This window comes from Oxyura jamaicensis, chromosome 14 (assembly GCF_011077185.1).
Source record: "Oxyura jamaicensis isolate SHBP4307 breed ruddy duck chromosome 14, BPBGC_Ojam_1.0, whole genome shotgun sequence".
In the NCBI taxonomy this organism is placed as follows: Eukaryota; Metazoa; Chordata; class Aves; order Anseriformes; family Anatidae; genus Oxyura; species Oxyura jamaicensis.
The window spans coordinates 9,554,336-9,575,587 of record NC_048906.1 but is presented as its reverse complement, the minus strand read 5'-3'; the positions used below and the strand labels follow the sequence as shown (position 1 = coordinate 9,575,587).

Here is a 21,252-nt window from a genome sequence, read left to right as displayed (position 1 = left end):
TTGATTTTGAATGTTGCTTAATAAATGTGTTTATTATGTTTGTTGAAACAATCAAAATTTTTTATTTGTGAAATATAAGAAGGTAGAAATTATCGGCTGTGTTTAGAAATTAGGGCATTCAGAATTGATAGCTCTTTGTATAATTCATTCTTTTTTGTTAGCTGTATGACTTGATCACAAGGCATGTTCTTAGGTGTTTAAACATAGAAACATGGAAATATATTATTAGTGTATATTTGTGGTTGGTGCTTGGCCAGAGTTTAAATAGAAAGCTAGATGAAAGGAATGGCTTTATAAAATCAAAAGCTAATAAAGATTTCGCAATTTGTTAGGCATGGGAACATTAGTCACCTGGCTGATTTTCAAATGAGATCACTTTATCCTTTCTTTTATTCTCCTGAAATTTGAATTCAGTGGCATATCTTGGATCCTTAGATCTTTTGGTTTCCAATTCTCACAGTAAACGACAGGAGGATATCCATAGCTAAATACCATTTTAACATCTGGACCTGTATTGCTACTGGTACTAATTCTTGCGTGAATTTTCATGAAGAGCTGGTTTTGTTCTGGAGCTGGATGTCACTCACTGTCTTACGGCACGTATATCTCTCCTATTCTCAAATATATGATACTAATTCTTTCTGATACAGGTTGATGATTCAGGGTTATCGGAGACCTTTAGAAGCTAAGGATTTGTGGTCGTTAAATAAAGAGGACACGTCAGAGGAGATAGTGCCAGGTTTGGCTAGAAACTGGGCAAAAGAGTGGGCAAAGACCAAGAGGTAAGTTATCCTATCAGTGATAAAGTTTTCACTAACAAATGAAAATTGATTAGTCAAGAACCATTTTGTTAAAATATTTACGGACTTTGTGTGTATTTCTAAAATGCTGAGAAGGAGGAAATAACCGTGTGGAAGTATGTGCTGGAGAATACTAGGGAAGATGCAGCTTACTGTGCTTTGATCCCACAAGTACAGTTTCTCTACATTGCTCTGATAGGGGCACCTTTGGGAGCCTGGGACAGGGGAGTGTCGTAAAGGATGTGATGGTCTCACTTGGCTGGTGGTTCCTCTGAGATGTAGAAATTCAAAAGCTCAAGTTATTCAGCATCTGCTTGGAAGTGTTTGTCATGTGTTACTAAACCTGCTTCTGCAAGCCTCAAAGTGCTAGCTCTGGATTTGTCCTAAAGCGCGTACATAATAAGAACTTTTTTTTTAGGAGTTGCATCAAGTTTTGCTTAGTCTTTCATGATCCAAAGGCAATTATTGTAATTTTTCTTGTATAGGAGTTCTCCACACACACCTGGCTCCTTAGGAGGGAGTATTTTCACCCAGTCAAACTTCAGCCATGCTATTTAGGAGCTTGGGCTCCCTCTATAGTTAGTGGAGTCTCAGGAGTTCAGAGTGTAGAAGTGAGAAGCTTCTTTCTTTCCTTTGACTATATAGGGAGCCTGAACACCTAAGCAAGATGGCTAAAATTAGAAAGACTGCATGCCTGCAGTTTCTATTCTCCTTTCATCATCTTTTACTGCACCTAAATAGAAGTACCTTTTCATTGAAGGAGGAGTGCTTGCTTTCTTGCAGCGTGTTTTTACTTACAGCTTGTCCTCAGAAGTTCGGAAGTACATAGTTTGATGTAAGCCAGCTGCGTGAAATAGATGTGTTCAGCTCATTGGGGATGACTGGGCATAAATCTGACTGAACTTTTAACTCCTGTAATACAGGATTTAAATTCAATTTTGATGAAGGTTCAGCATACTGAATTTTAGAATAATAACATCCTTTGTTTTTTGAGTTTAACACAGATTACAGATTACCTCATTCCCCTGAACTGCTATAGGAGAGATTCACAGTAAAACCCAGTTAAACTATAAAGAATTGCAGTAAATAGTTATCCCTGTTCGTGGGACACTTGCTGTTTCTAAAATGAAGAATGATGTAAGAGGGACAGGCCATTGAGTTGGCTAATATCAGAAACTTTTATCAGCCTAGTTTAAGTAAATGTCTGATTTTATACTGTGCATTTTTCAGTTTGGTTTTATGCTTGAGTAAAGGCTACCTTGTATACCTTCAATATATTTTCACTCTTATTCAGGCAACCATTAAACATGTTATACTCATCCAAAAAGCAGCAAAAATCAAATGACTCAAATGGTGATGTGACAGAAGAGGCTGAAGCTTTGATTATAAAACCATCTCAGAAGAACTATGAGGCATCTTTATTCAAGGTGTTATATAAAACTTTTGGACCGTATTTTCTCATGAGTTTCCTGTTTAAAGCAGCACACGATCTCTTGATGTTTGCAGGCCCAGAAATTTTGAAGTAAGACCTATTTACTTTATTATTAAATTAAAAGTATGTGGACAGATTTTTAAGTATGCTTAAATTGTGCTTTTAAGTATGTCAGTCACCTAGCTAGAAGCAAAGCAGCTTGATCAGTGGAGTAGAGGTATCATGCAAGTTTTCGTGCACGCAGGTGATTTTGGTTCATTGGTTTTAAAATTATAACATCATACACTACATGGTTGACATCATAGCTTTCCTTCCAACACTAGGAAGGCCAGGCAAGAGCATATTCAGCAATATCAGGAGAATTAATGTATATTTCTAACCTGTGATGATTGTGGGACTACTGAGAAATTTAAAGGTTTATATAACCACAAGTCACAGCATGTGAGCACAGTAAGGCATTAGGAGAGATTGTATTGCTTTAAGGTGAGAAGTAATAAAAAGACTAGAGGTAGCTGCATTTGAGTTGGAGGAAATGCAAGACTTTTCAGTATAGCTCCAAGAGAATGCTGTGCATATAAGGCATGTGATACTTTTGTTTTAAAATACTACATTGTTAGCAGGAGTGGGTGAAGTGTGCTAGTATAAAATGATGTCCAGTTTCTAAGAAGTTAGCTTAATTGTTTTATTTAAGTCTAATGTTTTGGGTGCTTGCATGACCCATGAAATGTTTAGAATAATCAAAGCTTGTAACCCTGAAATTTTCTTTTGATTTCGTTATAGCAGGATTGCTAATTCCTCTCTCCACAGATTGCTAATCAACTTTGTAAATGACAAACATGCCCCAAACTGGCAGGGCTACTTTTATACCGGGTTGCTGTTTGTTTGTGCCTGTCTTCAGACACTGATTCTTCACCAGTATTTTCATATTTGCTTTGTAACTGGAATGAGGCTCAAAACAGCTATTGTTGGTGTAATTTATCGAAAGGTAAGTGTTTCTTCTAAATATATGATGGTGCCACTTAGCGGCTGTGAGAATGCACTGCTTAAGTCTGAATAATTAAAGTTGTTAGGAATCAGCCCAGCAGTGTCCTAACTCTTAATAGAAATAAGAGAGTATCTAATTTATAAACATAAAGCTTTGAGATGAACAGTTTTCAAATTTACTGGTTTCTTGCAACTCCTTCTTCCCACTGGCAAACAAGAAACCTTTTCTCATTTAGACTGGGGGTGAAACTGCTTAAATTTGTGCAAAAATTAAGATGCATCTACATTTACAGCTTACTTTGTGACTTAATGGGCAGTACTGCCTTTTCCTGGAGTAATCTGGGACGTTTTAGAAAGCTTAGGATTGTTTGCTGTTTGAGAAAAATATGTGACAAGAAGCAAAGATTCTACTTTTTACGCTTAAAAGAGAAAAGCAACCCCCATGCCTCCACAAGCAATAAAAGCACCAACCAACCCTATTTGCAAATACCTGTTGCTATTTTTAATTTAACCTGAGTGCTTTTTCCATCAGCACACATGACGTTTTTTAAGATGTGCAGGGTAGATAGAATGTGAAGCATGAAAAGGGTGCTTAAAGATGAAGCTTGGTAAAGCAATTTCAATTCTTTGGAGAAAGAGGAAATGAGAAGTCTTTTTTCATTTTTTTTTTTTTTTTTTTTTTTTTTTAAAATCTGCACCTAGGCACTCGTTATCACAAATTCTGCCAGAAAGACTTCTACTGTGGGTGAAATTGTAAATCTAATGTCTGTGGATGCTCAGAGATTCATGGACTTGGCTACCTATATAAACATGATTTGGTCTGCACCCCTCCAGGTGATACTAGCACTGTACTTACTGTGGCAGGTGAGTATTATATGTGTTGTATGCTGTTTTGAATTTGGTAATGTGCTGTTTCTTATTGTCATGACTGCAGAGAGCTGTTGTTCAGACCGCTGGAGTATTTACAGCAGCATGGAACAAACGCTGTTCAGAATTGTTTCAGAGCTACTTTTTTCACAGTTATCAAGAAGGAAGGCTTTGAATTTGTATAACCTAGTGTATGTGGGTAGGATGCAGATGGGAGCTACTCATTTTGGGGGGACTGCAACACCTACAATATCTCATTTCTCATGTGATTTGAAGAAAAGTGGTCCTAGTTCTACACTCAGAGAGTCACCATATGAGAAGCATGTTATTTCTAGTCCAGTCAGCAGGCTGTCTCTTGCCAGTTGTTACTGTCAGTCAGAAGGGTAATGAAATTGATCAAGAAGTTGGTCATTCACTGCATGGTTCTCTACTTCAGAACAAAAGACAAAATCTCGTTTGAGTAAAATATACTTCTGTATTAAGGTTACTTATGTATGTCTAAGTTTCAAAAGTCAAAGCATGTAAACATAAGTTCAAGTCCATATTGGATCATCGTCTTCCTCCTCTAAGCTGCTCTTGAAAAGGGGAGAAGATGCTGAAAAGATACTTCAGAATGCTGTTCTGCACCACATGCAGTGGTTTGACCCTGGGTCTTAAAAAATGGTTTTGAATAAATGTTTACAATTGTATATTTTTTCTCGTCAGAATTTAGGTCCTTCTGTACTGGCAGGTGTGGCTGTTATGATCCTTCTGGTTCCCATAAATGCTGTGATGGCAATGAAGACCAAAACCTATCAGGTAATAAGCTCTATGTATGTGACAGTGCTTTTAAGAAATGTGTACTGTTCTTTGAGTGCCTCCTATGTATTTACAGCTTAAAAAAGGGAAAGGATGGAAGGGTCAGAAATGATGTGTATGCAGAATAAATGCAAATACATGTATTCTTCAGCCTTACATCTATACATAATCGTCCAAAAAATCTTCAGAAGTTAACAGCAAGGTTGAAGATTAGCCAGCTTCAAGAAATGCCTGATGTTTGGATTGAAATTAATTTAGTTTTTAACTTGCTGCCTAAGAACTCAAAAGGAAACTTGTGGTACTGTTTGCCTAATGAACGTTAAAATTAGTGAAATATTTACATTTCCAGGATGGTGGTTGCAGTTTTGGTGTGTCTTTTCTTGCTGTTCTGTTTTCTTCCAGGTGGGATGAGGAGGAACGAGTCTCAGTGGTTGGTTCTTCCTGGGTCATAGTAGATTTTAATTAGAGAGGGTCAGTTAGTTACAGAGGGTGCACGTAGGTAAATCTAGGCTCAAACTCTCATGTGTTCTATTGCAAAAGCAACCTCCAACAGCTCTGTGCTTTCTGGTGAAAACTTCACTACTAGCTGAGTTCAATACATTTCCCCTGTTATTTGCTAATTTATTTGAATGAAACATTTTATCTCTAGATGTTCATCAGAATGTACCACAGCATTTGTTTCCTACATGGCGTGACGTAGAAATAGGTAGATGGTCACAGCCATGCTGTCCCTCGTAACAGCTGTCTGAGATAGCTGCCTTGGTGCAGTCTGCTAACTCTGCTGGGTGCTGAGTCAGAACATCGTTTCAGCTTTGCTCAGCCCTCGTTAAAATAGTTTCTTCAAAGGTTTACCTCTTCCTAATGGTCTGTATTCTTTCTGCTGAATAGAAAGCTTTTTTCCTTAGTACACCATCAGGAAGCATTGAAAATGAAGCAAAACCAGGTTTTGTATAAGGTCAGATGTGAACTGCAAGTGGTATACTTTTAACTGCATGTTGTACTTAGGAGGAACCTGAGCCTTGAGGCTCTCTGGTGCAGAATTAATCACACTTAAACCAGTACCACAATTGTTTTGATCTTGATTCAGGTTTTTAGTTGTATGAAGCATTCTTTTAAAATGTGTTAATTCTGTGTATTTGTTTGTTCAGATAGTGTCTCAGATTTCCTGCTTGGGAATCTAGTAAGCTTTTGATGATAATGAGGTAAATTTTGCCATTGCAAAATAAAAGCTGAGAATTTTGTGAATCTGCCAAGTATTGTGCTCTGCTAATTATTTATTGCAATGTTGTTTTTAGAAGGCACAGATGAAGAGCAAAGACAACAGAATTAAGCTGATGAATGAAATTCTCAATGGGATTAAAGTTCTGAAACTTTATGCTTGGGAATTAGCCTTCAGAGAGAAGGTATTAGAGATCAGGCAGAAAGAGCTCAAAGTCCTAAAAAAATCTGCTTACCTCGCTGCGATGGCTACTTTCACTTGGGTTTGTGCTCCTTTTTTGGTAAGTGAAACAAATCTGTAGGTCTGTTCCTCTGTTTGGGATCACGCTTTCCAAAGCAATACTTGAGAACTTGTTTTTGTTTTGTTTTGTAATGAATGGAGAAGTAGGAATACTTCCTACTCTGAAGTACAGAAGGTTCTTCCTACAGAAGGCTCTTCTGTTTTCTTTGGATATTAGTGAGATCCATGTTGAATGTATCTTAAGAGTTAATGACTTAATTATTTAAAAATAAAAACTATTTTTCCCCCATTCCTTCTACCTTTGCTGGTATTCTCGAGGGACCTAAGATTAAAAGCAATGTCAGATTAAGAAGAAATTACTAATGTGCACAATGCCATCCAGGTGGTAGTTGTGCTCAACAACAAAGAAAAAGTTCCCTTGCTTCAGTATGTTTCTGAAAGCAGCAGATCCTTGGATAAGAGTCCTAGATCTAATGGAACATTGCACGCCAAGTGTGCCTCTGGCCTGGGTTCTCCCCACATCTATTTAAGAGCAATCTGGAGAGGTGAAGCCATTGCATAGCTTGGGATTGCTTTAAATTCCTATTAAAAAAAAAAAATAAAAATATGTGAAACATCTCCACTGTGTTTGTGGCTAGCTTACATTCAAACTAATAAAAGAGAGAGAAGGGTGAGATCACATCAAAGTTGCTTCAGACCCTATTAGAACAATGGGCCAGGGTTCTTGTATGCAGAAGCAAATAGAGGCCATGACTACATTAGGATAAAATATGTGCTGTTCCAGTTGAAGGTGTTTAAGTGTACTTTCCAGCCTCAGATTCCTTCCCTGCAAATATTATGTAGTGTTTACATTATGTTCTGGGCATGATGAAAGGCAGAAGAAGCAGTGCCCTGGATAGGAAATATCAGCAGCATTCTTAAGCGAATGCTTTTCTAAAAGAAGTCTGAGATGGTTTTAATATAAATACATTATTAAATGAAGTTTCTAAATAAAACCATGCATGTGGACTCCTTAATGCTGTTGTTCAGAGTTTGAGATGAATTCCCCTAATGAGTAGATCTGTTTCAGTGCACATTGTGTATGTTGCAAAGGTCCTGAACCTTAGAGGGTTTGCCACTGGGACAGAATTGGTACAGCCTGAAGTGTAAGACTGCTGTTTAACATGCAGTTTCCCAGATTTTTATTCTTCAGTATATATTCTTCTCAACTTCTGATTAAAGAATTATGCAGGTGCCTATTTGAAAGCACTTTTGATGTGCAGAAGACTTTCTTCTACTCCTTCTCCTGTTTCAATGGCAGGACACTTTGTTTAGTAATGGTGTCAGGGAGCTATTCGCTGTGCAGTGCCTCCCGTGCTGCTGTCTGTGCTGATAAGGGTGTATTTCAGACTAATTCTTGGTAACACAAGAGTGCAGGCATGCTGCTTCTGAAGTTACTCTTTGGAGCCTGTCTTGTTTTTGATCTCTCTGGGAGGGCTTTCTCCCTGGGATATGTGTGTCCGAACTAAGGATTGTACAAACAAGCTACCGTACCAGACACAGCTGAGTCAGCCACCGTAAGAAGAACAATACATGGCTTCACGGCAGTCAGACTTTAAACATAAATATGAATGTCTTAAGTGGATGCTGTACTTAGATGAGACTCCTCTGTAGGCATTTGAGCTAATGGCCTCAAGTCTTGAGGGAGAGCGTCACCAGTAGCTAGCCAGCCATGTTTTCTTGCCTTGTGTTCTTGTGTCAATGTGTGTGAAAGAGTTGTTCCTATTATCTACTGAAGTATGAATGTTCTTACCGTGGAAGAAATGGCTGTGAAGGGAATTGATCTGCAAGTGAAAATTCCCTGTGATAGGGAGGGGTTGTGCTGTTTTTTTTTTTTTTTTTTTGGCTTAACTTAGTTAATACTTTTAGTTTTATTATAACTTACTTTAGTTTTATTATAACTTAATCAACATACTTTTAAAGATGTAAATAACTGTATAAAATTATTTTTTTGTACCTTATGATTGATAGCAGGAATTCAATGTCATTTTTTTTGTTCAGCAGGGATCTTAAAACTTTTCTGTTGTGAACTGTCTATGTTACCTAATAACTAATAACTTGGGTTAATTCTAACTTCTCAGTATATATGTGTTATCGATCATAGTGTCTGGTACAAAGGGGAGTGACTTCTTTCTGAAGGAGAAGAAACAAAGGCTAGCAATCTTTCCTTTCCTTCCCTTCTACTGGGTGACCACAAGTTCTAGGCCATTTGTGGCTTCACCCTTGCTATGTAAAGAAAGTGAACACTTGGCACCTTCTCAGAAGTTTTCCAAGAGGCACCATCAACTTCTTTTTTACAACAATACATTAAAATCAAATGCTTGTTTTGCAAAAAGTGTTGCCAGGAACAAGGAATTTATCAGAGCATTGCTCTTCCTTTGATTTGCAAATCTCTGATTCTCATTGTCAGACTGCATGTTTCTTGATTTAGTGGCTTAAAAAAAAGTAATCCTTGTTGTAACCATTATACTTTGTGTTTCAGGTTGCCTTGTCCACATTTGCTGTGTATGTCAAAATAGACAAGAACAACGTCTTGGATGCTCAGAAGGCATTTGTATCCCTAGCTTTATTCAACATCCTCAGATTTCCACTGAACATGCTTCCTATGGTTATCAGCAGCATAGTAGAAGTAAGATTTCAGTTATTAACAAGTTTTTCTGTGCAGAAATAGTCATTGGGTGAAAAGATTATATTTCTGTGCTTAGAGAAAGTCCTCTGGTGAAATTCAGTAACCGCAGTAAAGGTGTTTGCGTTTCTAGTGTATTGAATGCTATAAAAAGCATAATTCTAAATCCCAGGTACAGTAGATCAGTGTTCCTGAAATCAGTCATATTTCTTGAGGTCTGGGAAGTGCAAGCTCAATGCCTGTCCAAGAAACAATACAGTGGTTTTAAGGAGGGATGTGTAAAAATGATGAAATGTATACATGGTGTAAAACACTGCTCTTAACCATAATGAACAGAATATAAGAGAGTTTTGCATCTCTTTTCCATGTAGGCCAGTGTGTCCTTGAAGCGCCTAAGGGTGTTTCTGTCACATGAAGAGTTAGATCCAGACAGCATAATCAGGGGTCCCACCACAGATGGTGAGTTTCAGTGCTGTTGGAAAGGAGTTTGTGCAGGTTTTGGCTGGCTCTGCAGCATTTCTTCTGCTTTTCTGTAACAAATGTACTGCATCTTTCTGGATTTCACTGATTTCAGCCAGAAAGTAAAAGGGGGGAGGGTTGTAAAATTGAGTTATATAGAATTTCTACCACCTACTCAGGGGTAATTTCTCTCCTCTCACCAGTTTCCGTCCAAACTGCAGAATAAATGACTTGTTAGACAGTTTCAAGTGTACCCATTTGAAAGTTAAGAGGACCAGAATTAACGCTGTCCCCAAACACACCATTCTCAAGAAAAGCAATTGTATACCGCTTCAGAACCTTTGAAAGAGAAAGGATAAGTCCCAGTTCTGGCAAATGCCTCCACTTTATTTTGTGCAAAGAGCATTACTCTGAGCTGTACTACATCTAGTACTGCTGCTGTGGTTATATAGGGCTGTTGGAGAGAGATGAGTGTGAAGGCAGGCTTACCGAAAAGCCAACACCCTTTTGTCTTGCAAGACAAGCCTTGATTTAACAATGTCGGTCACTCCTAAACAATTTTTTTCCTTCCTTATTACAAAGATAGTGAAATCCCCCGTCCTCCCTCTCATGTGGTTAGCTGACCTATGTATGACTTCAGGCACTTGGTTTTCATGTAAGCAGTCATCTAACTTTTTTTTTTTTTCCCATCTTCCTTCTGGGAATAGCTCCTCCCCTTTCTCAGGTGATAACCACCAGTGCTATACCTCATTCACAAATCTTTAGATTAGGGTTTAATGGATTTTTAAAATAAACTTTGTCCATGATGGGTTGTACCTGTACTGATTCAAACTTATGTCTAGCCTAAGTATTTCTTGCCTCCTGGACCCTCTGGACTTGCTCTAAGTGAAGAAAAAAAATTGCCTAGAGAGGTTGTGGATGAACACTCCCTGTAAGTGTTCACGGCCAGGTTGGATGGGACTTTAAGCAACCTGATCTAGGGGAATGTATTGCTGCCCATTGGCAGGGTGGCTGGAACTAGATGGTCTTCAAAAGTCCATTCCAACCTAAATCACTCTGACTCCCTCAACACTGGTTTTGATCAATTTTATTTTATTTGGTAGTTTGACCTCTTTTCCCTATTCTTGCGGTAATTCAGCTTTCCACATAGAAATAGCAGTTGAGCTGATGTCCCCTTGAAGCACAAGTCAGGTCGAGGCTGCTTTATTTCTTGAACTGACTTTGAAGTACTGCAGCGGAATTGCTGGGTAAAGGAGGAGATGGCTGAATTAGTCAGGATCTTACAGCTGGCATTCGTGTACTTCCTGGTTACTGAAGATGTGTAACTTCAGACTCTCTGCTGAGGTCAGACTTACCGTTCTTATGCTTATTATTCTGCTTTGACTGATAGAACACAAGCTTCTGGTAAGCAGCAGGTTATTGTTGTGCTACAAAGGTAGTTTCATACCTCTGTTTCTGTGTACTTAGATTTACTTCTGTGGCATGATTCAGAGCATACAGTTTAGTTGCTTGCTTTGACACTTGTGTAAATACAATTTTTCTGTTCATCAGCTGAAGGAAGTATTATTGTAAAGAATGCAACATTTAGCTGGTCCAGAAATGATCCTCCTTCACTGAATAGGTAAGAATTGGTATTTTTTGTTCTACTCTGTAGTTGTGCTGAATCATAGATTATCTGTATTTAAATTAAATAGTCTATATGCAGAAGAGTTTTTTTCTTTAAAGGAACAGGAAAACAAATAACACCTGGTTATTTATATTTAAATGTAATATATGTGTGTTTATATATATATATACTGTATTTTAACCAGAGACTTCATGAAATAGAGGAGTTTGCAATGTTCAGTTTGAAATGCAAATGGGAGTAGCAAGAGGTATGATGTGAGGAGAGAAAGCTTTAGAGATTTCAAGTTCTTGCTACAGGCTGCAGATGGGATGAGCTCCATCTAGAGGATGCAATTAGATTGTCCCCTCTTAATTATCCCTAGTCTCTTACCTTTGCACTATGTCCTCAGAGACTACCTTTAAAAATCCCGTTCTCTCTGAACTGTAGCAATCCTTGGTTCCTTTGCTGGAGAAAACCAGTGAAGAGCATCGTACATAGTATGACTACCAAAGTAACTGGGGAGATAGAGCTACCAGTCCAGTCTTCCCAGTGCTCCATTCCCTTCGTTTTGGCTGATCTTGGGTTTTAAATTGCATGTCGTTTAGGGCAAGGGTACTATGTGGGGAACATCCATTTGTATTTACATTTCTGCTTACAGAAAATTTAAGAGAAATATTGGAAGTGACTATTTTTTTTTTTCTTGTTGACTGATTACATATCAGGATACTATGTCCTAAGTACTGGAAGAGCTACGCACTTCCTGAAAGAAAGGTTTGCATTTTCAACTAGTTTAAGTTCATGTGCTGTGTCAGCATTTGCAGTGGGTGTTCACATTGCATCTGGCTTCATATGGGCTGTTCAATGGATTGTTTAACTACTGGGGTGTGCCAGCAAGCAAGGCTGAATTATGTGCACTTTATTTTCAGCATCAACTTCACTGTTCCTGAAGGCTTCCTGATAGCTGTTGTTGGTCAAGTTGGCTGTGGAAAGTCTTCATTGCTGTCTGCATTACTGGGGGAGATGGACAAAAAGGAAGGCTATGTGGTTGTCAAGGTGTGATGTGTCTGAATAATTGTTCTGCTACTTGTGGATGTTGCCAAAGGGATTCTAGACTTGGAAATGATGTGAAGAGGGGAAGAGAGCCTTTCAAATGAATGCACTTATAGCCTGATATCCTAGCAACTGTTTATGCCTTACCCTACATTCTCTCTGTTAAGAGTTGATCCATCAACCTCTAAATCTGCCAGTTTCAGATTTTGCCAAATACCTAGAATGATAGAAGTCTCAGAGATGAGTATTCTGTAGAGTGTTGGTGGCAGCCAGGCATGGTAGAGAGACCCTATTATACGTACTCCAGCATGAGGAGGAACATTATTAATTCATATCTTCTTAGACATCAGAGAGTTGTTGGGTAAGGCCACAAACATGGGAAAAGCTGATGTTTGAGAGCAAAACAAATCTGACATTAAAAAAATGCACGTTCAGTCATCTCCAAAATTGCTCTGGAAAAACTAAAGTGAGTGAGAAATGAATCACTGTTTATCAGTGCAGACAGAGAAGGCCGGACCATTTTTCAAAGCAAAATGCTTTGCAGCAGCTGAGTCTCTTCCTTTGAAGTGACTTCTTTTCTGTAAGAACAACTTCCCCTGCTTTCAGTAGAAATCTCTTGGCAGGGACTCCATTGTTAATCTCTTCTGCATTGCAGATTAAATTGTTTTACAGTGAATAGAATTTATAACTGTATGAAAGAACAAAGCCATAATAACTTCTGACATCCAATAATTGTGTAAATATTCTCTAAAGAAATATTTCCTCTAAGTCGGTTAGAGAATCATGTTTTATTTGAAGTCTCTTCTTTTCCACCAATACACTTTGTTACGTTTGCATGTAGAGGGGATTACAAAAATATGTTGGATGAGGCACCACCCCAAGAGCACACACTTTGCCTGTGTGTGGCTCCATAATGACCATAGGTAATTTGTGAGTTAATGAGGACTGCCAGCCTCACAAAGCCCTGCTGTGCTTTGACATCACGTGCAGGCTTTTAGTTTGAAGTACTGAATAAGGATTTTTTTTTTCCTTGCAGGGCTCAGTAGCCTATGTTCCTCAGCAAGCCTGGGTCCAAAATGCGACTCTAAAAGATAATATTATTTTTGGAAGGGAGATGAATGAGAGCTGGTACAAGCGTGTGATTGAGGCTTGTGCACTTCTGCCTGATATAGAGATTCTTCCTACAGGAGACAGAACAGAAATCGGAGAAAAGGTATTTAAGTACCCGCTCTACCACAGCAGTGCTATGCCTGTAGATAAGGCCTTGTGACTTCTGTTCTACTTTCTCTTAAAGTTCTGTTGAACTAAAAGCGTTCAGAATAGAAACCCTCTAGAGTAACAGGAAAATTTGAACAGTGTGTTTTCTTTGTCTTTAATACTCAAAGGGGTGGAAACTTTTTCTCAATTACAAAACTAAAAGCATCTTAAAATGCCTGTTTTTAAAAATCTCTGAGTTGTTGTGGTCATAGAGCATGAAAATATATGTAAACAGGAAGAGAATAATCTTCTGAACACTTCAAGTGGGGTGGGATTTTTTATTTGTTTGTTTCTGTTAGTTTTTTGTCTTTGTTGTTTTAAATGAAGCAGTACTCAAAGTGGCCCTTGGTTGCACAAGTGTGTGCAGTGTGGGATTTAGAAACTTGCTAAATGATTTAGTGCTCTGGTGTGCGAGCAGGACCAGGTGTCCCCAAAACACGTGGCCAGCAGCTGGTATGTGTATGTAACCTGCTTGGCATTCTGCTAAGCTGATGCTCTTCCAGAGGATAGGAAGGGATATGTAGGGATATGTGCTGTGCCTGCTGACTGGTTCTCGATGGGGTATAGCTGCCTACTGACGGCCACAGGTCCAGAAAGAGGCAAGAAAGCAGCCTATATTTTCCTTACAGGAAACTTGGGTGGTCAGCAGGCCAACCAAATTGTAGACTGCTTTTAGAGTTTTTTTTGGTAAGATCAGAGGCAGCCCTGAAGAAATATGACTGAGAAGAAAAGTAGCCTCAGAATGTACAGAATTAGGTGTGTCTGGTCTGGGTTAATTCCTTGCAAGACTAGTAAACCATGTTTTTTTTTTTTTGATAGTCCCTCATTGATAGCAATAACTTATAGATGTGCTCCTTATCTAAGAGGGGATTTTAACTGTGATTCTTCATGCTACATTAGTAAATAGTTTGTGATACAGATATGTTTCAGACAATGGTGAAATTTCTCTGATTTGCATAAATCTCCCATGACGTTTGTCTTTCACAAACTACAGTAAGGCATCTCTTTTTATCTGTAAATAAAGGATCTTACTGTCTTGTTTCCCCAGGGTGTCAATTTGTCTGGAGGACAAAAACAGAGAGTCAGTCTTGCTCGGGCAGTTTACTGTAACGCAGATGTCTATTTATTTGATGATCCTCTATCAGCTGTTGATGCACATGTTGGGAAACATATTTTTGAAAAAGTTATTGGACCAAAAGGAATCCTGAAAAATAAAGTATGTAATAATAACAACTTGTCTCTGGGGAATGATTTGTTTTTCTTTGCTGAGTTCAAATGATTCCAACTTTGTCAAGTTTCATCTTTAGACTTCAGTTTTAAACATCAGAAAAATGAAAAGATTCCCCTGACTTTTTTTTAAGGACTTTTGTTGCGAAAACAGTGTTATTATATAATATGCTTTGGTTTCTCTAATCAAAATTAAATAAAAGAGAAGTCAAAAGACAAGAACAGTAATTTTTCTTAAAAATGCTCTATGTGAGTCCATAGTTATTCCTGTATTGTGCCCAGAATTCCAGCTGAGAGAACAGAAGTTTAACCATCGTATTTACCAGTTTGAGATACTAGAATAACTTTTTATTTCTTTTACTCTTAGACACGGGTTTTGGTAACCCATGCAGTCAACTATCTCCCCCAAATGGATACAGTTCTGGTAATGAGTGATGGAGAAATCTCTGAGATGGGCTCTTACCAGGAGCTGCTGAAGCAAGATGGAGCTTTTGCAGAGTTTCTTCGTACGTACGCTAATGCTGAACAAAGCATGGAGAACAGTGGTAAGCTTGCAAATAAATCCTCTTTTGGATAAGCTGATAAGTGGCATGTTAAGGGCGTCGTGGTAAAGGGAAAACACTGATTGTAGTGGTTGTGGAAAGAAAGTTAAAGGAAGCTGCTATTTCTTGTGATAAACGTATAGAAACACACAGATTTAGGTGTTTCTTGAGGGCATTGAAGTTGCAAGGTGGAATGCACATTCTTAAATGTGGAGCAGTTCTGTAGTGAAATTCATCTTGTAGCAAAATTAAAGTGGTTGTGAGGTCAAGTAAGAGTCAGCAAGGCTTTATACACTTTTCCCTCTGCTTCTTTATGCAGATAATTGCTTTGGGGATGGGGAGGAGGAAGAAAACAGCTCATTTTTTTTTTGCTGACACCCCTGACTCTTGCTTCTGCTTTTCAAACAGCTGTAAAGCTGTACTGGGGTAGGATTTTTTTTTTTCCTCTTGCAGATTAGTGTGGATTTTAATAGAGGAACTTAGCTGCCTTCAGCTTGTTCTCTTCAGTGGCTTGCCTGTGGTGGTTTCCTGATATCTTCCACATATGAATGCAGAAGCATGAAGGGTGTTTGCAAGGGTGCTTGTATGGTGCTGGCTGGGGTGAAGTTGTTGGTATGTACTTGAGGCCAGTTTGCTAGCAAATATCTGTTTCTGAATGCTGAAGAGCAGGCTTTCCAGAAAGAGATTGAACCCACTTTTCACCTTCTCCTTCCTTTTGGAAAACCCTTGGTTCTTACCCATTCTCTAGAGGGGAAAGCAGTGGCAATTTTTAAGTGTACTCCTCAAATGCCTGCCACAGGAGAAGACAGAAGTGGTGCCATATTTAGCTGCCCGATGGAGCTGCGAAGCACTGAAGAGGTGATGGATGGCTGCCTTTGGCAAGGAGCTGCTCCTGATGGTGGTGTAAAAGTGCACGGTGTGAGGGTTGTGATGGTCTGCTTTATTTTCTGAGGCTGTGTCCTCTTCTGTCCAGGCAACACAGACTGCACTTGGAGGCTGTGAATGAGCAGTCTGTCTCCTGGATGTGCAGGGCAGCATCTTCTCCTTGCTTCCTCGCACACATCCTGCTGCCCAAAAGGGGGTTTGATTTGAGGGTGACATGTTGAGCTGAAGGCCAGGATGCCCTGTTGTAGGCTAGCCTTCATCTCGGAAAGGTCACTTGGAATGTGTCAGATGTCACTTCGCAAGTTGGGATGCTGGTTTGGGTGGGTGTTGTCTGTGAGCAGCAATTATTGCTCTATGGCTGGGGTCTACCACTGCGAGGAGCATTGTGCGAAGAGATTTTGGAAGCAAAATCCGGCTGCTGCTGCTCAGGGACTGGCTCGGCATCAGCTGGCTGGTGGTGAGCAATTGCATTGTGCATTACTTGTTTTGTTCACTTTTTCTTTCTTAGTAAATTGTTTTTATCTCAACCCCTGAGTTCTTGTAATTTTACTTTTTTTTCTTTTTCCCAATTTTCTCCTCCATCCCACCACAGAGTCAGGGAGTGAGCAAACTGTGGTGCTTAGCTGCCTGCTGGGTTAAGCCACAACAATTTGTCTCCTTTAACAGCCTTGTTCTTTTAGCCTCTTTTACTCCTCTTTCCAAGTACATGGTAGTTGTTGAAGTCTTTACATTCAACTAAGTTACCTTCCTTTCCTATTTCAATACCATATATTCTCTTGGAAAGTGAGCCAGTGCTTTATCTTCTGCTACGCTTGTCTGCAGTTGTCTATCGCAAGGCACTTCAATATGACCCTGGTGATTCAGAAAGAATTGTCGTATCACAGCAAACTTATTTCTCAGTTTTGGTTGAGTGGTCTTCTGCCAATGGTAGAAAGTGAAAAATAGGGGTGTTATTTGTCTGGCTCACAGGGATACTATTTATCAGATGTGTAAGAGACTGCTAAGTATTATTAAAAAACTCAGTTTGTTGGATAAATGCAGACCAAGCTGTGATGGGAGCCAGTCTGAGCTAGCTGGAGGGGAGCTGCATGCCTGCTTTAAAGAGGGGGGGACTCCACAAGAACATAGGAGGCTGTCTCTGACACTGCATATTGGCAGCCTGGAAACACTATGCCGGAGCACAACAAAAAATTATGGGTTGGTGCTTTCTGGTAGGAATACATCCTGCTTTCTGCAAGGCTGGGGAAAACTTTTTCTTCTCCCAGGCTTCCGAGTTTGGGCTGTGAGCCCTCTCCTCGTTACCTCCCAGCTCTTTTCTCCCTTGGGCATTCCTGAGGATGCCCTGCTTCTCTCCTATCCTCAGCTTCAGTGTTTTTTCTGTGCATGAGAGAACTCCTCACTCTGGAAAGCTTCCCTGATCCTAGTCTGCAGGATGGTTGGGGAGGTGAGCTGCCCCTTCTTCCCCCTTGATGCAGAAGGCAATGGCAGCAGCAGGGGGTGCAGCGTGGAGCACTGCTGCTTTCACCTGTGAATAAGTGAAATGGGTGCCTTGCTCTGTCTACAGAGTGTGATCTTCTCCAAAGAAACTGGAACTACCTGTAGATGTATCCTACCAGTCTGCACAAAAAAGCACTTAAATTCATCCTGCTTTTAGCAGTTGTTCCATTCTCTGGATTTAGTGTGGCTGACTTGGTGATGCCAGTGCTATTCTTGGCAGTGTGGGTTGTGTGGAGTCTTAGCGTGCCCCTGCCTGCTGTGAGCATGCCTGCCCCTTCCAGGCTGGCAGCTCTTCCTGCAAAACAGGAAAAGCAAATGGGTGCTTTAGGACTACTTATCTTATGACCATCCATCCATCCCTCAGCTCCCATACAAACTGAAGTAGTGGATGCAGCCTTTTGTTTTAAGGAGCACAGGGATAGGGATTTTGCTGTTTTTTCCAGATGGCTTCACCATGAACTTCAGTTTGTTCTTGCAAAGCCTGGAGTTACTTTTAACATGTTTGTGGGGAGTGAAAGCGGTAAATCTTACCAGAACCGCACCACAAGGTTGAAATATTTTTAACTGTGGTTCACCGTTGGTCTTGACTGCAGTGCCTGAAAGATGATGTGTACAGCACAATTAAACTCTAAATCTGCCTTGCTGATGGGCTGTGGGCTGTACTTGATAGAGAGCAATGTGGGTTTAGGCTGTCTCCTCAGCGTTTGGCTCTGTGACTCTCAGCTCAGTTTTTATATCAGGATTGTCAGTACAACAGGCTGACTTGACTTTGGTGTGGAGAGAAAGGGGAGTTAAAGTGCTCTGAGAACTGTTAAGGGTCTGGCCTGTAGCATTTAGTTTAACATTGTACAGGTCTTGTATATTTCAAAAGGAACTTTTTTGATCTGTCACTTGTAGGCATTCAATTTGAATGTCTTTTTTTTTCCTCTGAAATTTTGCGGACTTGATTCCCCAAATTCTGGCTGTTGCCTAGCACAAAGTTGAAATCTGATTAGTGGAAAACAGGAGTCTGATTCACAGGGCCTTGCTTGGCTTCTGTAAAAAGGTCTGTTTTCCCCCTTACCGCTGCAATTGAGAAATACAGTATAAAGTGCTGAATTTGAGAAGAAGATAGCTTCCGTGTTCATTATTTTTGTATGACAAATGAGGTAGTAGCATGTGTTTCATAATAAAAGTGGCCACTTTTGCATTATGGGCTGAGATTTCGTATCAGCATGATCAATGCTGTTTCCCAGTAAAGCCCAGCACACTTGTATTTTGGGGCTGAGCCTCTTTCTAACAGCAGAAAGTGGAGTTGGGCTCAACAGCACTATGATTGGTGGTTAGGATAGCTTGTCCCAGTGCTTGTCCTAGGTGCTTCTCTCCTTTTTGACGCCATGGAAGGCAAGAGTTAAATAGTGAGAAGTTCCAAATGTCGGGGAGTCTGGACCACAGTGGTCATTTGGGAAGCACCTGCCTGGCTCAGGAAATAACCTTCCTTCCTCTTAAATTCATCTAGCAAAATGCAGTTTTTCTCTCTAATAAGGTAAAAGCTTTGCAGTCTCCAGATGGCAGAAGAAAATACTGATTCAAGATGAGCTCTGGTAGGGTACCAAGAAGCTTGGAAGAGGGAAGCATCTCACCGGTCCTTACTAATCTGCTTATGCGGGGAGGTGATTGGTAACTACACAGGAGATGGGACTAAGGAAGCCTTTGCTGCCACAGCTCTCCTCTCAAGGCAATTCTGTACCTAAAGCAAGACAATAGCAGAACACTTACTACCCCCCATTAGCGTGTATCTTGAAGGAAGTTCTGTGATCTGTCACTTGCAGCCATATGTTGGATTTTTTTTTTCCTCAAGGTTGCCTTTTTTGTTTTAATACAAGAGGTGGGATTAAAAGGAGATTTATTCTAGTAAATTTGATCCTGCTTCGGGCTTCTCTTTGTCTTTGTGGTTTAGGTCATGCTACTTTTATGCATTTGTGCTTGTAAAGGTTGAGAACTGGTTGTGTGTGTTCTGGAAATAGTTAATTACTATGCTTTTAGACTCAGATCCTTCGTTAGAAGGAACGATTCAACCTCTGGAGACAGGTAACTACTTCTTTTTGCCATGGATTTTTACTAGTGCATGTGGTGGAGCAATTCAAGTAGCTGTACTTTACAGAAGAGATTGAGTCATTATTAGAACTTGAGCTACATAACATAAGGCATTGGCTTGGGTTGCATGTGGCTTGTTTCTATGCTACTACAATAACTGGAGTGTCAGCTTGTAGATGAGTCACGTCGGCAGTGAATCTTGATCTTACTTTCACAAGGAAGCTTTGAATAAGCTTTAAAGGTGCATCTCCCTCTCTGGATTCAGGAGTGTAGTGAGTGTACCCAGAGAGGGAGTGCTCAGGGTTGAGCCCTGAAGGTTCCTTTTGTTCTTGTATGGGTATTCACACCCTATCGCTGTTCCCTATACGCCTGTTATACTTCAGGTGCACGTGCCAGATTTACTATGGCAATCTTCAGTACTTTTATCTCAAAAGAGGCAAATGCAGTGTAAGCATGAAACCTTTGCAGCCTACAAGAAGAAATCAAATGTAAGAGCTGTTAAAGGAGGAAGGTTTACTTGTGGTTTTGCTTTGTTCACATGGGTTTAGAGCTTCAGTGACACTGGAATGCTTGTTGTTTCCATATGGGAGCCCTTCAAAAGGAAACGTATCAAGTGCTTCAAATAACAAACAGTCTCGTATTTGTTTGGTCTTATTCATATAGTTAAAAATAAGAATGAAGTCATTGAAGCTTTCACTTTTTGCCATTGTTTCTGCTCTTTTTTTTTTTCTGTTTGTGGACCACACTGAACAGATTAGCTTTTGGTTATTGGAATAGTGAATCACTGCTTAGTTGACAGGCACAGGAAGGAACAGGTTTAAGTTCAAGCAGCCCCCACTTGATGTATTGATGAACTGTTTTATGCATGTATTTTGCTTTTATATAAAAAAACATGAAAATTTAGAATTTGAAGTTACACTAATTTTCCTGTGCATCTCCAATAGATGCAGGTGAGATTTTCTTTGTCCTTATAGATTATGTGAATGAAAAATTATTTTTGTTAGAAATTGTGAATTAACTTTCATACATGATAATAGAGTTTCACATAATTGACAGTATTTTTTTAGGGATCAAAGTCATTTGTGTTAGGAAAATGAGGACATAAATCTGGGAATTTTGTTTGTGGCAATGTATTACACTGAACAAAATTTCTAAGAGAAAGCTTAATAATTCATGGTGACAGGTTTTGTGAAGTGTGTTAGGCAATTTGATGTGTTCTACATCTTGTTGCAAATAGGATAAATCCCCCCTTTTTTTTTTTTCTTAAGTGACATTCATAGGAACATCTCTGCCTAAATGAATCTTATTCCTATGGTTGCTTAAAAACAGGGGACTTCTGTACCTTGCTTCCTGCCTCGTTTTGCAGGAAGGCTCGAAGTTAACATCACCTACCATCTGTTCATATAGCTGCACTCCATTTGCTAGAGTGTCTTCTTATTGTTTTGTGAAATGAAAATAGTTAACTGTATTAACAATGTGGTTTGCAAAACAGAAGATGGTCGGAGCGTTTTTTTCCACTGTGAGTCATAGCGTTACTTGGTATTGTGTGCTTTAACATCAAGTATGTTCTCATAATTATGTTAAGTTGTTATTGCTGACCTACATTTGGTAGCGAAATAGAAAAATAAATATTCCTTGTCTTGTCAAC

At 39.5% G+C, this 21,252-nt stretch overlaps 1 protein-coding gene across 3 annotated transcripts in view; it reads left to right on the top strand.

Annotated features, from left to right (window-relative positions):
• LOC118174082 (multidrug resistance-associated protein 1) overlaps window positions 1-21,252 on the top strand; it is a 57,339-nt gene that overhangs the window by 22,014 nt on the left and 14,073 nt on the right. For 2 of the 3 annotated variants that reach the window (XM_035339146.1, XM_035339144.1), the window contains exons 7-20: window positions 651-782; window positions 2,095-2,322; window positions 3,040-3,217; window positions 3,919-4,080; window positions 4,789-4,881; window positions 6,177-6,380; window positions 8,862-9,008; window positions 9,377-9,464; window positions 11,016-11,085; window positions 11,997-12,123; window positions 13,157-13,333; window positions 14,426-14,593; window positions 14,972-15,149; window positions 19,554-19,598. In XM_035339146.1, coding sequence (XP_035195037.1) covers window positions 651-782; window positions 2,095-2,322; window positions 3,040-3,217; window positions 3,919-4,080; window positions 4,789-4,881; window positions 6,177-6,380; window positions 8,862-9,008; window positions 9,377-9,464; window positions 11,016-11,085; window positions 11,997-12,123; window positions 13,157-13,333; window positions 14,426-14,593; window positions 14,972-15,149; window positions 19,554-19,598 — 1,997 coding nt within the window. The remainder of the gene's footprint in view (window positions 1-650; window positions 783-2,094; window positions 2,323-3,039; window positions 3,218-3,918; window positions 4,081-4,788; window positions 4,882-6,176; window positions 6,381-8,861; window positions 9,009-9,376; window positions 9,465-11,015; window positions 11,086-11,996; window positions 12,124-13,156; window positions 13,334-14,425; window positions 14,594-14,971; window positions 15,150-19,553; window positions 19,599-21,252) is intronic. The other variant, XM_035339145.1, reaches the window with a different exon arrangement.